Source organism: Pogona vitticeps, chromosome 5 (genome assembly GCF_051106095.1).
Source record: "Pogona vitticeps strain Pit_001003342236 chromosome 5, PviZW2.1, whole genome shotgun sequence".
Taxonomy (NCBI): Eukaryota; Metazoa; Chordata; class Lepidosauria; order Squamata; family Agamidae; genus Pogona; species Pogona vitticeps.
The window spans coordinates 119003820-119018485 of NC_135787.1; the positions used below are offsets into that span (position 1 = coordinate 119003820).

At 40.4% G+C, this 14666-nt stretch overlaps 1 protein-coding gene across 3 annotated transcripts in view; it reads left to right on the plus strand.

The window, feature by feature from the left end:
- Positions 1-2932: 2932 nt before the first annotated feature.
- The window catches only part of SLC2A13 (solute carrier family 2 member 13), a 191765-nt gene continuing 180031 nt past the window's right edge, over positions 2933-14666 (plus strand). For 2 of the 3 annotated variants that reach the window (XM_020796984.3, XM_078394382.1), the window contains exon 1: positions 2934-3975. In XM_020796984.3, the coding sequence (XP_020652643.3) occupies positions 3411-3975 (565 nt within the window). In that variant the 5' untranslated portion in view covers positions 2934-3410. Of the gene's footprint in view, positions 3976-14666 lie in introns of all 3 variants that reach the window. The other variant, XM_073000644.2, reaches the window with a different exon arrangement.

A 14666-nucleotide genomic window follows, 5' to 3' on the forward strand; every position in this document is an offset into this window, starting at 1 on the left:
TTAATAGAATGCAAGTTAAATTTTAAAGAATTAAACAGAACTGGACACAGGGCAGAAAAACTAGTCAAACGGGTTCAAAATCAGTCAGGTAGAACAATATCAACTGCCTCCTTTTTAAGTTGATGTTCCTATAGGCCAGTGGTGACAAACCTTTTTGAGCCCAAGTGCCCAAACTGGAAAACAAGGACAACAAACCACCAGCGGGCGGCGTGCTGTGGCAGAACCAGGGGAATCCCGGGCATGGAGGTGCCTTGAGGCCCCACTCTGGATCCACTGCCAGCGCCAGCTGCTCCAAATGCTGGCTCGCCACCTGTCGAAGTGCCAGCACTGCGGCTGCACCCGCCTCCTCAGGTTTGGGGTCAGGATTAGATCCGGCGACTTATGACTTGCATGCCTGCAGAAATGGGTCTCTGTGCCAGCTGTGGCACACATGCCATAGGTTCACCATCGCAGCTATAGGCTGATGAACTTTTGCAAGAGTCAATGTATTTTTGGAAGGGGAATGGGGCTCCATAAAAGGAAGGAATAGATTATCTCCATTGGTCCTGGTGAAGGCGAACAATGTAGGGTTTTTTAGTTGTTTTATTTTTATGTATATTAATAAAAATAATTCCTAATTTATTTTTAATTAATAAAACATCACAAATATATATGTTTAAGTTCAGTTTATTTCCCAATAATTTTCTGGTAATGGTTTTTGCACCAGCTTCAATACTGTGAAACATAAAATCCATAGTTGTAGTAACAAGACAGAAACGATGTAGATAAATTTATTGTGCCATTAGTTTCCTAGCCAGCAGTACTTTTTAATCAGGCATAACATCTGCTATACAGGCCTAAAACAATTATTTTTTCTAGAAAATGGAACCAATGCGTGTCATGTTTTCATAATGCTGAACCAACTTCCACCTGTTTTCGGAACTAGACCTCAGTGGGATGGGAAAGAAATGCTTAATTCTTTTTGTGTCGATCACTTTGCTATCTGCTTTTCTTCTCTTGCAGGTAGTGTTTTTCATTGGAGGTTTATTTGCAGCCTTACATGCTCTCTGTGGTTTGTGTAAGTGGGAGGGCCTTTTCTGGAGTGATTGTCTATTCAGCACTAGCCAATGGACGGACAGACAGCACAAGCCAAACACAAACATATGCCAATCCATAGTTGGAAAGGGCAGAAGAAACCTCTTGTGCCAGCACAGCTGTCCTTGTACTGGCATGACCTGTGCATGTGGTCTGATCTTAGATCTACTAGCATCTCCTGCTTGCAGAAGAGTCAAAAAGGGTGCAGAAAAGGGGAGTAAATGAATTATGCCAGGTCCAAGCCCCTCAGCCCAGATTCACAGTCGTGATACCAGTACAAAGTTATACTAGAGTCAGGATAAGTAATGTCAGCATTCCTTCACTGAAAAAGACTTGGAGTGTACACAGCTTCAGTTGGCTTAGTGACACCCCAGAATCACTCAGCCATTTTGGCTAGGTAGGATTATGTTTAGATCAGTGGTTCCAAACCTTGGGTCTCTATATGTTCTTGGAATATGAGAAGCAAGTGAGATAGCTAAGCTGAAGGTGAAGATAAAGTAAATACAGTACTGAGGCACTGAGGCCTCTGAAGGAAATAAAAACAGTTATCTGAAAGGGATAATACATTCAACCATTCGAGTACAGCTATTCTTTACAGTCATATTGCTAAACTCTTTCCTACCACTTGGCAGGTTTCTTGTTAGCACCTCCACTGATTTTTTCTCCAGTTTTGTTTGATTTTTCTAATGAGATCTCTGAAAATCATCAGATTTTAGCATCTACACCTAGGGGTCAACCTCATTCTGTCTTTTCCTGTTTCTTTGATACTGGCTTTTTATATCACAGACAGAAGCTGGATTCAGTTGCTATGTTCTGAAGGTCAAGCTGAAAGCGAAGTTGTGTGTGTGTGTGTGTGTGTGTGTGTGTGTGTGTGTGTGTGTGTGTGTGTGTGTGTGTGTGTGTGTGTGTGTGTGTGTGTGTGTCTTAATTATAGTGGTTCCCAACCTTGGATAACGCAGGTGTTCTCGGACTGCAATTCCCAGAAGCCTTCACCACCAGCAGCGCTAGCCCAGGCTTTCTAGGAGTTTCTCCAAGAACACCTGAGTTGTCCAAAATTGGGAATCACTCCTTTAAGATAGAAACAGTAGTTCATTTTCCTGTCACATCAGCAAAACAGGCTGCTTATAGCCTGCTTTTCTGCCTGTTTATTTAGAAAGAAGAGAGTTTGGTGGAGGGTCAACTCTGAAGGAAGCCTATATAAGACTGAAGCCGGGCATCACAATTCTACTCATTTTTACAGTACTCAGAAAGCAAATGACTTCCTAGCAATACTGAAATCCTACACCTTGGAAGCAGGGTGACTCCGGTTTAGAGACTGGTAGGATTTTCTTCACATTACTGGACCTGAGTGCGGCTTACTAGCCTGAGTGTCGTTCCCACGACAGGGCTGCCACCTTCATTTGTGACCCAGATGACCATCTTCTAAGCCAATGCACTGGAAGTCACCACAGACAGTAGCTTCCCTCTTTGCTTCGCACCCTGAGGCGCGCTGTTCCTTTTGCGCAGCTCCAAAAGAGCCCCCCCCCTTTTTTTTTCACGCTTTCACTCCCAAATGACTACAGTAAGTTCATTGTACAGTACTAACATCCCGAGGCAGCTTTTATTTACAGCGAGGAAGGGCAGGGCTTTGGGGGGGGGCAGTGAAGGAGCCCAACAGCTTCTCCAGCATTCACTACGCGTGCTCGAAATATTCCGCGCGCCCCCCCTCGTTCCTGCGCCTGCTCTGTGAAGAGACAAGAGAGGCGATGGCGAGAAAAAAAATGAGATAGTAAGGCGGGAGAAAACACACTCCGCCCCCTTTCTTCTTCGTCTTCTCCCCCCCCTTTCCCCCCCTCCTAAAGCCCCGCCTTTCGCCCTGCTGAGCTCGGTTCCTCACTAGGCCAGTCACAGGCTGAGGTGGCAGCTCGCTGAGGGCGGTCTCCTTCCCTCTCTCTCTCTGCCCTCCCTCCGCGCCCCAGCCCAGCTTGGCAGCGCCCGGGTGGGTGTGAGTGAGGAGGCGACTGTTGTCGTCGTCGTCGCCGCCGCCAACAGGAGCTGGGAAGCGGCGCTGCCTCGCCTCAGTCCCGAGCGTGTCAAGAGCATGAAAGCCGGATGTGAGGCAGCGGAGCCAGCGAGGCAGGCGCCGGGTCAGTAGCCTCGCCTGGTCGCTTGGAGGAAGGGAAGGGAACGCGCCCAGCATCCTCCCGCCTCAACCGCAGCAGCAGCAGCAGCGGGGCTTCCGCGGGTTCGAGCCCAGCGCCGGGCAGAGGCCGCCGAAGAGCTGCTGAGGGGGCGGTGGTGGTGGTGGCAGTGATAGAGGTAGTGGCGGCGGCGGCGGCGGTGGCCACGGCTGCCCCATGTCCCGTAAGGCCAATGTGGAATATACCCTGCGGAGCCTGAGCAACCTCATGGGGGAAAAGCGCCGCCGGCAGCCGCCGCCGCCGCCGCCGGAGAGCTCGTCGAGCCTCGGGGAGCGGAGCCTCATTGCCGCCGGCGAGTCCTGCTCCAGCCTCAACAGCCAAACGTCGGGCGGCGGCGGCGGTGGTTGCGCGGAGCTGGAGCGAGCGGCCAGGCGTCAATTCCAGCAGGACGAGACGCCCAGCTTCGTCTATGTGGTTTCGGTCTTCTCCGCCCTGGGCGGCTTCCTCTTCGGCTACGACACGGGCGTGATCTCCGGGGCCCTCCTCTTGCTGAAGAAGGAGCTCAACCTGGACGCTTTCTGGCAGGAGCTGCTGGTCTCCAGCACGGTGGGCGCCGCCGCCCTCTCCGCCTTGGCCGGCGGGGCGCTGAACGGCTGGTGGGGCCGCCGCGCCTGCATCCTCCTGGCCAGCTTCGTCTTCACCGTCGGAGCTGCCTTGCTGGCGGCCGCGCAGAACAAGGAGACGCTGCTGGGAGGACGCGTCGTGGTGGGGCTCGGCATCGGTAGGTGTGGCTGGCCCCGGTTGATCTCCCGAGGCATCATCCCCTCGCCTCGCCCCTTCTGGGGAACTTTTTGGTAGCCTCCCCCCCCTTTTTTTTGTTTTTGCTTTCTGAATGAGTCCGATGCACACAACCACACCCCTACACCCCTCCGGTGCCTGCACTCTTTGTCTGGTACAAGTTTACGGGGCTTTTTTCTTTTTTTCCTTTCACTTCTTGGCTTAAATCGACTGCGCAGGGGCTTCACTCTTTGCCCCCCCTCCTTTTCGATACGTGCGTGGGGTTACTGAGTTTATTCTCTCCACGTTTCTTTTGCAACTGCCCCACCCCCCTCAATTTTAAAGGACAGAACCCCAAACAAAATACCTAGGGAATTACAGCTCTAAGTCTTACAATAGGAAAGTTTTGCTTCCTTTGTAATACATTCAAGATGTTACCTGATTCTGCTTTTTTTTTTAAAGAAGAGAAAACACAATCCATCAATCATCCCCTCGTTTGTCTGTTGTGGGGGGGAGTGGAATTTACTCACCTTTGTACTGTTAAATGACCTTGTATCACTCTTAGAAACTCAAATACATTTTATGAGTGCTCCTGGTTATTTTGTTATCCATTGGCATTTTGCTTAGAACAGCCCTGTACAGTACCTATTAAACGGTCTTGTTAGCCAAATACATGCTATAGCTTGAAACTGATAGTAGTTTTGTATAATTCGTTTTTAAGGGAAGCTTTGAGTCTGGTTCACAGGTCCTGAGTTATAATCCAGCTGCTGAATGGTGTTTTGTGGAGGAATTTCATGTCTCTGAAACAGTACTCTCATCCATAGTTTATGCTATCCCACTTGTACAGGCTCTGTCAGTTAGGGATGGCATTAACAGCCACTGCTTTCATTGCAAATGTCTAGCATTGTATGTAAGGAATGGTAAATGCATATTAATTCTCCAGTTTTGCGTTACTTTCTTGCATCCTGAGTGGTTATATTTTCTGATAATATTCTCAATTCAGACGATGTCTTAACATTTGAGTTTTCATTACTGATGTGAAATTACCTCTGTGTTTTGGAATAGTATATCATTCCCAGAAGCTCTTTAAGACTCTGGAAGATAAACATTCCAATATACTTTAGTTGCTAACATTTAGGATATTACTGCCCACACTTATTTGGGAATGTTACTGAATGAAATTGGATTTGATTCTCGATAGATTTGTATAGGGTTGTAAATTTATGATGTAAACTTATTAAACATTGGTCTGATACTTAATATATGCTGCCCTTTCTTTGAGAATCAGGGAAACCTTATGGTGTTTGGGACCATTTTATCATAACTCAGTGAAATAAGTTAGACTGACAGTACGGTAGCTTGTTGAATATGGGTTTGAATCCAGGCATTAGTAGCAAATGGTTTGCTATATATGTACAGACAAGAGAGAGAAAAAGCATCTAATGATGCATGACTGTCAAGTGTCTGTTCATTAAAAAAAAAGGTGAATGAATCACCCACTAAAGACTGCCTAGGGCTTTTCTGTCTTACTTCTAAAGAGTTCATTTCTGTTTCATTAATACTGACTTCTGAGTGTACGCGGGATTGCTGCTTTTGTGATATCCTAAGGTTTGTGTGAAAGAATTTGTTCTAGCCTGCTAAAATATTCTGTGTTACATACTCTTTGTCAGCTTCTTGTTCTTCAGTGTTAATTGACCTCTTGCTGGTCTCATTCTGTTGCAGAATCCTCCTGTATATGTCTTAAATTCTTCTGTAATGTTTCTTTCCATCCATAGTTTTCTATCTGTACATATCTCTCTTTTTTCCCTGCTGTTCCATCACCTGCTGGCTCTCAGTTGTATTTTTCAAGAGGATATTCAATGCCATACTTTCTCCCCTTCAGACTCTGATTTAACTCTTTTTGAGCTCAGTGGTTTAGGTATTTGGCTGCAGAGCCAGAGTTGGGACTTTGATTCTCCGCTGTGCCTACTGCAAAAAGATCCAGCCTGTGTAGTCATGGGCAAGTTGCATAATCCCAGGATGCCCTCAGAAGAAGGGAATGGTAAATCACTTCTGAGTACTCTCTGCCTAGAAAACCCTGAAAAGGGTCGCCATAAATCAGAATTGACTTGATGGCATGCATTTATTATTATTTGCCTCAGTGTGTTGTGTTCTTTTAGACTGAAAACCTATGGGTTCAGGTTCTTGTCATTTTATCCTTGGCCATATAAATGAAAAGGAAATCCTCAGAAGGATCTGCCAATGCTTTCTTAGTTTGCCATTGGGTTTTTATGACTTTAGACGGTAAATAGTGCATTCAACTTCCAATTTGTCTTAACTGTTCAGTTATAATGCATGGTTCAAGCTTATTGCTGGAAGTAAACATTAAGAGGAACACCATTCCTTTTCTTATCATGATTTGAATCACTGAAATTATCTTGATTCACTTAAGTTTTTTTTGTAGATTTTGCTAGTGAGCATGCTAGATGAGCTTTTAAACACTGCATTTTTTCTATAAATCAATATAAAGAGTTGATATTGAAAACCAAAAAATGAGGAAGGTGCCAAATTGCATATTTCTTTGTTGCACTAGGATGCAGTTTTTCAGTCATTCACTAAATTCATGTAAGACTTTGTAAACGTTGAATGTTGCTTTTGAAAAATTAGAGTAATTATATTGACTTAGGACTGTGGTACATCATGAGTAATCAAAATGTTCGTAATTCACAATGTAGTATATTCACAGTTAGATACTGTTTATGTACTTCATTGTGGATTTGCTATGGGTCGTATAGGGCGATACTTCTGAAGACTAAATGTATAAATTGCTTCGATATAGGCAGTAGTGGAAAAAGTGTTGCTCTGTGTCAGAATTATAAATCATTATATTTAATTTAGCACTCTATTTAAGTACTCACTTTGAAGCTATATGAGGAATTGCATGCAGGCATATCTACCTAGTTCCATGCGTGCAGGACAGTGGGATCTCAGAGGAGGCAGCTGGACCTTCCTTATGTCCTTCACAAAAACACAGTGGGATTCTGGTTGAGGGACAGAGTGCCATGTCCATCTTCTGCCAGTTCCAAACAGGCTAGTAAAATAAATTGCACATTAGAATTATTTTTGTGGGATTTTTTACTGTACTACATTTATATTCTGTTTTCCACTGAAATGCTGTTCCCTAGCTGGTTGACAAAGATCTGTCAAAATACATTTTAATAATTAAATGCACATTAAAATAATTTTAAAACAGATTGGATAAAAATAATATAATCAGAATAGAGCAATAAAAAGGATCAAAAGAATCAGTAAGACAGCTACTGTAGTGGTTGTTTTTCTAACACATACAACACCTGCAGTCATTTAAGAGGGTGTAGGTGCTACATATGAAGAGTGGGGCCAATATGTTAGCTCTGCCCCTCTTCCACTGCAGGTTCTTGTACCCTTTTACCTTGAGAAGATAATTGGGTTCAGCAAAGAACATCCTTTTCCCATGGAGGTTTCCTGGACAATATTACATCTTACTGATCAAGGTTTTAAATCACATGGCCTTTATATAGAGAGAAGGCTCTTTACTGTGTACAGTTGTCCTCTACTTGCTGAAGATGAATGGAAGGATGACACAGAGGATGCAGAGGCCATTGCAATGTGTACAGTATGTGTTATAAAATGACTGAACAAGGCTACAAGATTATTTAGAACAATAGGCAAAATAATGAATGGATTCAGAACTATGTTAATTGTACTTAGGTACCGTTGAAATCTGTGGCTCAGGTTTAATTTCCAAAGGTTCCTGAAGGAAGAAAATGAAACTATCTTTTGCCTATAGGGTTGTATTAACTATAAGATGTCTAACCAGTATTAAAATAATAACAGTATTAAGATTTCACTCTTCATGTATGTATTAACTTTCAGACTCATATGGTTTGTGTAGATTATCTTGATGTGAACTATATTCTGTTATGTAGTAAAAATTACAGTAAAAAATCCGTATGATTAGAAGTATATGAGTATAATTAACTCAAATTACAACATTACTAGTCAGTTTTGCTTTGAATTCTTTCGTTGCTACTAAAATATAATGCTAGAATCCTACTGTACTTTACCTCTGTGATGTAAGTTTTTAATTCAAGAGTAGCATAGCATTAGACAGTCCTTTTACTTAAGAATAGTCTTATGCTACATATTCTACAAACGGCTACTTTAGCAGCAACAGTGAATATTTGCTTTATGCATTCTGAAAATATATGTTAACACAGAAAACATTACAAAGTATTCTAGAAATCTGGTGAAGAAAAGTATGGGGACAGCAGTGGTTCCCAGACCTAGTTCCCCAAAGTTGGTTCTTTGACTACAGCTTCTAGAAACTTTAGCAGAACAGTCAACAGAGGAGAATATGATTATTGGAATTGTAGTCCAATTTACTCATAAAGGTTACATTTGAGGCCCTCACTTTGGAAATGACTGGGCTGTAGCCAGAGCAAGTTCTAGGTTAGCATTTTTAAACTTTTCCATTTATTTACCATGTAAGCTGAAACATATATAAAATATGGATTTAATAAATATTTAATTATTAAAAATAAATACAAATATTAAAAATAAATAAAAATAAATTAAAAATATGGATTTAATAAATATTTAATAATTATGATCTTGCTTTTCTAATACAGTGGCTGTTCATACTTCCAAGATCAAAGTTAAGTTAGATGTATGCTGTAAATGTGATATTTGTACACTATACAGCCTTGGATCCAGTTCAGCATTCATCCTATATCTATATTAATTTTGAGCGTGTGAAGTGATAAAATCCTATCTTGCATTTATATCTCAGGAATACTTTTTTCGCCTGTTAGCATTGGTTTCATTCTTAAAAGCAACACCCTCTTAAGATTAAGGGGTCCTTTCTTTAGAGGGCAATTAGGCAGAAGGACTATTTTATAAGAATTGTGCACCACAGACCAGTGCCTTCTTAACATGTTCAGTAACATGACTTTGATCAACAAATACCATTTTCATGGTCAGAAAAAATAAATTAGGTAGGTAATGTAGTACGGATATTTTTGATTCTTCAGTCTTTTCAAGAACTGTACACAAACCTCAGTTCCACAAATTCTTGCTACCACTTCTGTTTGGAGGTGAGATAAAAGCTCAGAATGCTAAGGGTGTTAGAAATTGCCTGATACAGTTTGAGTATAAGCAAGATTTGAAAAAGTAATTCATTCAGTACTGTAGTGGAGAGCAGCATAGAACTGTGAGTTACTTAATTATTTTACTGTTCAGATTCTTTCTCCTTTATTCAGATTTCTATCTGATCATATCAAACAAGTGAAAAAAGAGTGATATTTGACTTATTTGACTTTAAAGAATATTCCCACAAGATACAAACACATTTGTAATTGAAATAGTCACAGCTAATTTTTTAATTATCAGATTGACCATCAGAGGGAGCTAAGGAGCTTAACAACATCTTGAAGGCCATAAATATGCAGTAGAAATAACCAACTGAAGAACAATGAGCAGAAAAATATTTATTGCCTTCAAGGTGCCATGTGTCAGTATATCATTGGTACTTAACAAAATAAACCTATTGTTTTTGTAACTTTTAGCTTCTTTCTTTGTTTATGTTTTTTCCCCTTCAGCTTAACATTTTAATTTAAACATGATTCTTTGCTTTGTTACATGAAAAGTGAGTTATAAATATTCTGGAAAAATAATTGTGGTTGCCACATTCTGTGAGAGCCGAGTCTCTCATTCTGGGTCTCAGATATGGAAATGAAAGGGTGATAACTGTGAATGGATAATAATTTTGGAACTTTAGGATGGGACCCTATGGAGCATGAAGTCCATTTAGACTTCCCTCTTAAATATGCCAGAGAGGAGCCATTTACCCATAAAGGTTACATTGAATGAACTTATTGTAGTTGCATTGACTGTTGCCCAGTAGAACAAACTTCTGATTTAGAGCGTAAAGTTTTACTGTCAGATTGGCTATACTTATCTGCATTAAGTGATTTGTGGTACATTAAGATTCAAAAAGGAATAAACCTAGAACATTTGGTGGTGACGAGTTTGTGTGGCATTGTATGGAGGCTGTTCTTATTTGCCACTGGTTTATTGACATGTGGCTGCCCTCTGATTTTGTTCTGTAACTTCATTTAGTGTATGATTTTGTGCAGTTTTTCTCACAACCAATTAGCCCACTAGCTGTGATTAGTAGCTTTAAATTAAAATACGCTGGTGAGATTTATTCTAATTTGGTATTTTACACTTAAAAGTATGCTGTGCAGATGGCACATGCAACCGTTTAATTTTTATAGTATAGTAACAGCACATGTCACATCCATCTAGTATTGCCTATGTTTCTCATAGGATTTTGATGAAATCTGATGAAATTTGAATCCTAATTTAAGATATGCAGATGTCACAATCTTATTGGCAGAAAATAGCAATGACTTGAAATGTCTTCTGAGGAAAATGAAAGAAGAAAGTGCCAAAGTAGGACTGCAGTTGAAGACAAAAATCATGACTGTAGAAGAGCTACACATCTTCAATGTTGTCAACAAAGAAATTGAAATTGTTAAAGATTTTGTATATCCAAATGGAGACTGCAGCCAATAAATTTGAAGAAGGCGAAGGCTAGGAAGGGTAGCAATGAAGAAATTAGAAAAGATCATCAAGTGTAAGAATGTGTCACTGAAGACCAAGGCTAAGGTCATCCACACTATTGATTACTATATATGAGTGTGAAAGCTGGACAGTGAAGAAGGCTGGCAGGAAAAGAAATTGATTCATTTAAAATATGGTGCTGGAGGAGAGCTTTGCAGATCCTTGGTCCACTGGAAAAAAGAAGTGGGTCCTGGAACAAGTCAAGCTTGAACTGTCTCTGCAGGCAAAAAATGACAAAACTGAGGCTGTCGTATTTTGGGCACCTCAAGATTTTCTAGAAAAGACAGTAGTGCTAAGAAAAGGTGAAGACAGCAGGAAAAGAGGAAGCTCAAGTAAGAGATGGATTGACTCCCTAAAAGAAGTCATAGTGAGTTTACAAGAGCTGAGAGGACTGTTGAGAACAGGACATTTTGGAGATCACTTATTCATAGCAATAAATCGGAGGTGATTTATTAGCATGTAACAACAAATTGCTTATGTACTGACATATATGTGCCTGTTTCTTGACATCAGTTATATAATTATCCTTCCATTAGAAAAAAATGTCTCTGCCATTGCATTAGAATGGGCTTGTCTGCTTCTCAGATTGTAGAGATGGTGTTGCTCGGTGGAGTCGCTACCGTATTTTTCCGTATATAAGACTATACTTTTGTCTAAAATCTTTAAACTAAAAATTGAGGGTCGTCTTATACACAGAAGTAAGCTGAGGAGAGAACAAAAACAAGTGGAGGGGAAATCAGGGATCAAAGCTATCCTGCAGAGCTTTGATCCCTTTCCCTCCCACCCTTGCTAAGCCCCACTTAGATTTCTTAATTTTGGATTAGAAAAGTGGGGGGCATCTTATACATGGGGGCGTCTTATACATGGAAATATGGTAAATAACTGAATGTATTTAAGAGAAGGTGTGCTTGTGATGGCCATCTACATTTGAAGTCATATTTACCTTGAAGTTCTGTCATCATGGATTTGTATGTAGTGTGAAATAAATCTAAAGTTTCGTAAGCCCAGGATAGTTCAGCTCCTTCAGATAATGAGTTCAGATGTTATAGTGACCAAGTGCATTGTTCAAGGCCAAACACTGAGGTTGCTGTAATTTCAGATAGAAATTGCCACAATGAAGCCTGCTATTGTTTTTCTCACCCTCACATTGAACAGCCAAAGCTCTGCATAAGAGAACAGTTTTGCTATACTGTATATGAGCAAGAAGCCCGCTTCCCTGAAGGCTGCAGTCCTTTGCACATATTTTTGAAAGAAGCACTGTTAAACCAGGACTTAATTTTTAGTATGTATGAATAAATCTGAGCTGTAGTGATTTTACACAATTTTACAGGAGGAAGGGATTGTATCAGTTTAGTCCTTCTTATTATCAGAATGACTTATGCTAAAGTGAGAAAGGTGTCTTCTCCCTCACTTTCAGTTCCATGTACACTCTCAAAATTACCTCTGGATGGTTGGGGAATGCTTTGGATCATAGCAGGGAGGGGACTGCAGTGGAGCCTCTGGGGTAACTGAAATTTGCCACTTGACATAGTATTTTGCCAAAGAAATGATAGCTAGTTGAGAAAATGTATTTGTTAAATGCTCTCAGATTTCTTCTGATCTCCAAAAGGTCTTACTGGTCTTATAGACTAAAGCCTGTGGGTTCCTTTGATGAGTAAATCTACCCTGTTTCTTTCTCTTTTCTTTTCTTACTGTCTTCCTCCTTTCCTACCAATATTTCTTTTCCAGTGAATAGTCCATGAATACATGGTATGGTAAATTACAGTGTAGGCATATTCATTTCTATGAGAGTTCAGGCTTGATTTGATCTATAACTCAATTATTGGTCTTTTCCTGCAGTCTAAGATCTGGTATCCACTTACTGGTCCTCTTGGCAGTGTGTGATATCTATAAACTCTACCAGCACCACATTTTTGATGTGTCTTTTTTTTCCTGTCACTTTGCTTCCTTGTTGAATGTTCACTTCTGTACATTGTAATTGAGAGTATCATAGTATGGATGGTCTTGGTCTCTAATGATGCATCCTTATTTTTCAGGATCTCTCTGAGTTCCTTCATAGCTGCCTTTCAAAGTCTCAATCTTCTCCTGATTCCTGGCTACTGTCTCCATTTGAAATTGATTATTAAGTCAATATATAGAAAAAAATTAATGATTTTGGTTTAGAATGGTCCTTGATAAAATTGAACAGGAGTGCACCCGCCCATCTGTGAGTGTGGCCCCCCACCGGCAAATGGACCCCATGCCCCCAACCAGTCTGCAATTCAGAAAAAGTTGGGGGCCACTGATGTACAGAATGGTACTTCCATAGGTTGGGCACCTATGGTGACTTTCTTGTCTCTGGGGTCAAAATGAAGTCTGCAAATAAGAAACACAATAAATAACTGTGTTGCTTTGAATATGTTGCCTCAATCAGTTTCCACAGAACTCCCCAGCCCAATGGATCTTTTGTTTATAGAAGATTTGGCCAGATAGAACATGGTCAAGAATCATTATAAACAGCTTAAAAACAGCATTTTTAAATAAAATCTATATGTTTTTTAAAGTAGTTTATTTTTAAAGGGTGCTGTCTTTGAAAATTCTTACCCCCTCCCAATTTCAAAATAGAGTTTTTAATCCAACCTGTGAGAGACTGCTGGTGAGTGGGGTCAGCTAGCAAATTAATGAAGACCCTCTACTGGCATTCAGGATCTGCAGTGATGCTTATTACTAATGTATAAACAGAATTCTTTTGTTATTGGATAGTCAAGCTGTGATGAAGTCAAAGGTTGTCTTTCTAACACATCTTCTGTACAGGAAGTACTGTGCAAGCTGTATAAATTATGTGTGTGCATTCTGATGCCTTGTGGATGATGATGAACATTCTTGTCTTTGAATTGCTTCTCATATAATAGGGAAATCAGTAAAATGGGGCATTTTTTGTCGTGAAAGCTATAGAAACTGAGACTTTTGGTTTTGACTGAATTTTTAACTTGAGACATCTGTAAATGTATGAAACCCAAATGTCTGTTTTTTAAATGAAAACCCAGAGAAAATTTTCAAAAAAGGCTCCTGCCGTAATAGAAGAATGTTTTTTTTCTATGCACTACTAGCACAGTAAATGCTATTAAAGAATTTCTATGCCCTCATGACCACTGAAAATATAATTCTCTTCTGCTGAAGCAATAATTAATTCCTGGGATGGATGGATTTATCTTAGTCTGATGTTTCAGTTTTGACCATGGATGCTAGGAGCATAGACTCAGAACAGCTTCTAGTCTTCAGACAGTATTGTTCTCTGCCTCGGTAGAAGGCACATCTCCTGATGCGACTGAACTAAATTGGACTTTTTTTCCATCAGATAATTACAACATGCTTTACTCTGGAAACAATAAATGTAGAAGAAACAGTGTGGTCATAATAGTGAGGCAAGACATCACACAAGCAGTTAGTGGCTTTCATATGAAGTATGATGGAGAATGCCAACCAGATTTTATGGAAAGCTTATCAATAAAACTATAATTCATATTTATGCTCCAATTGCAGATGGTTAAAAAAAAAGAAAATGAAACCTTTTATGTAAGAGTCCAGGAGGCAATATATTACACACTGAAACAAGATGTGCTGATAATCATAAGTGGATACAAAACTGGGAAATAAAGCAGAACCACACATGGTTGGAGAATTTGGCATAAGAGTTAGAAATGAAGCAGGAAATCAACTTGTGGAATTCTCTGAAGTTGAAAATGCATACTTCAGGCAGTCAAACAAAAAACTATACATAGGCATCACTGAATGGTTAAAATAAACTCAGATTGACATTGGATAGAATCCCGTTGTTTACATCCATTGGTTTAATTTCAGTGATTCAAATTTCACTGACAGATTGGCCCCAGTTAAATCATTGCTTCGTTTTCTTGTCAGATGGCGGTTGAATGATTTGGTATATGACAGGAAAAACACACACTCATGTCGTGGTGGTAGCAATTTGCTACTGAAATTTACAACATTGAAGTGATGCCTGCAGAATGTTGCTTTGTGAAGATATGAAATCTGAACAGTGAAGAAAGATAA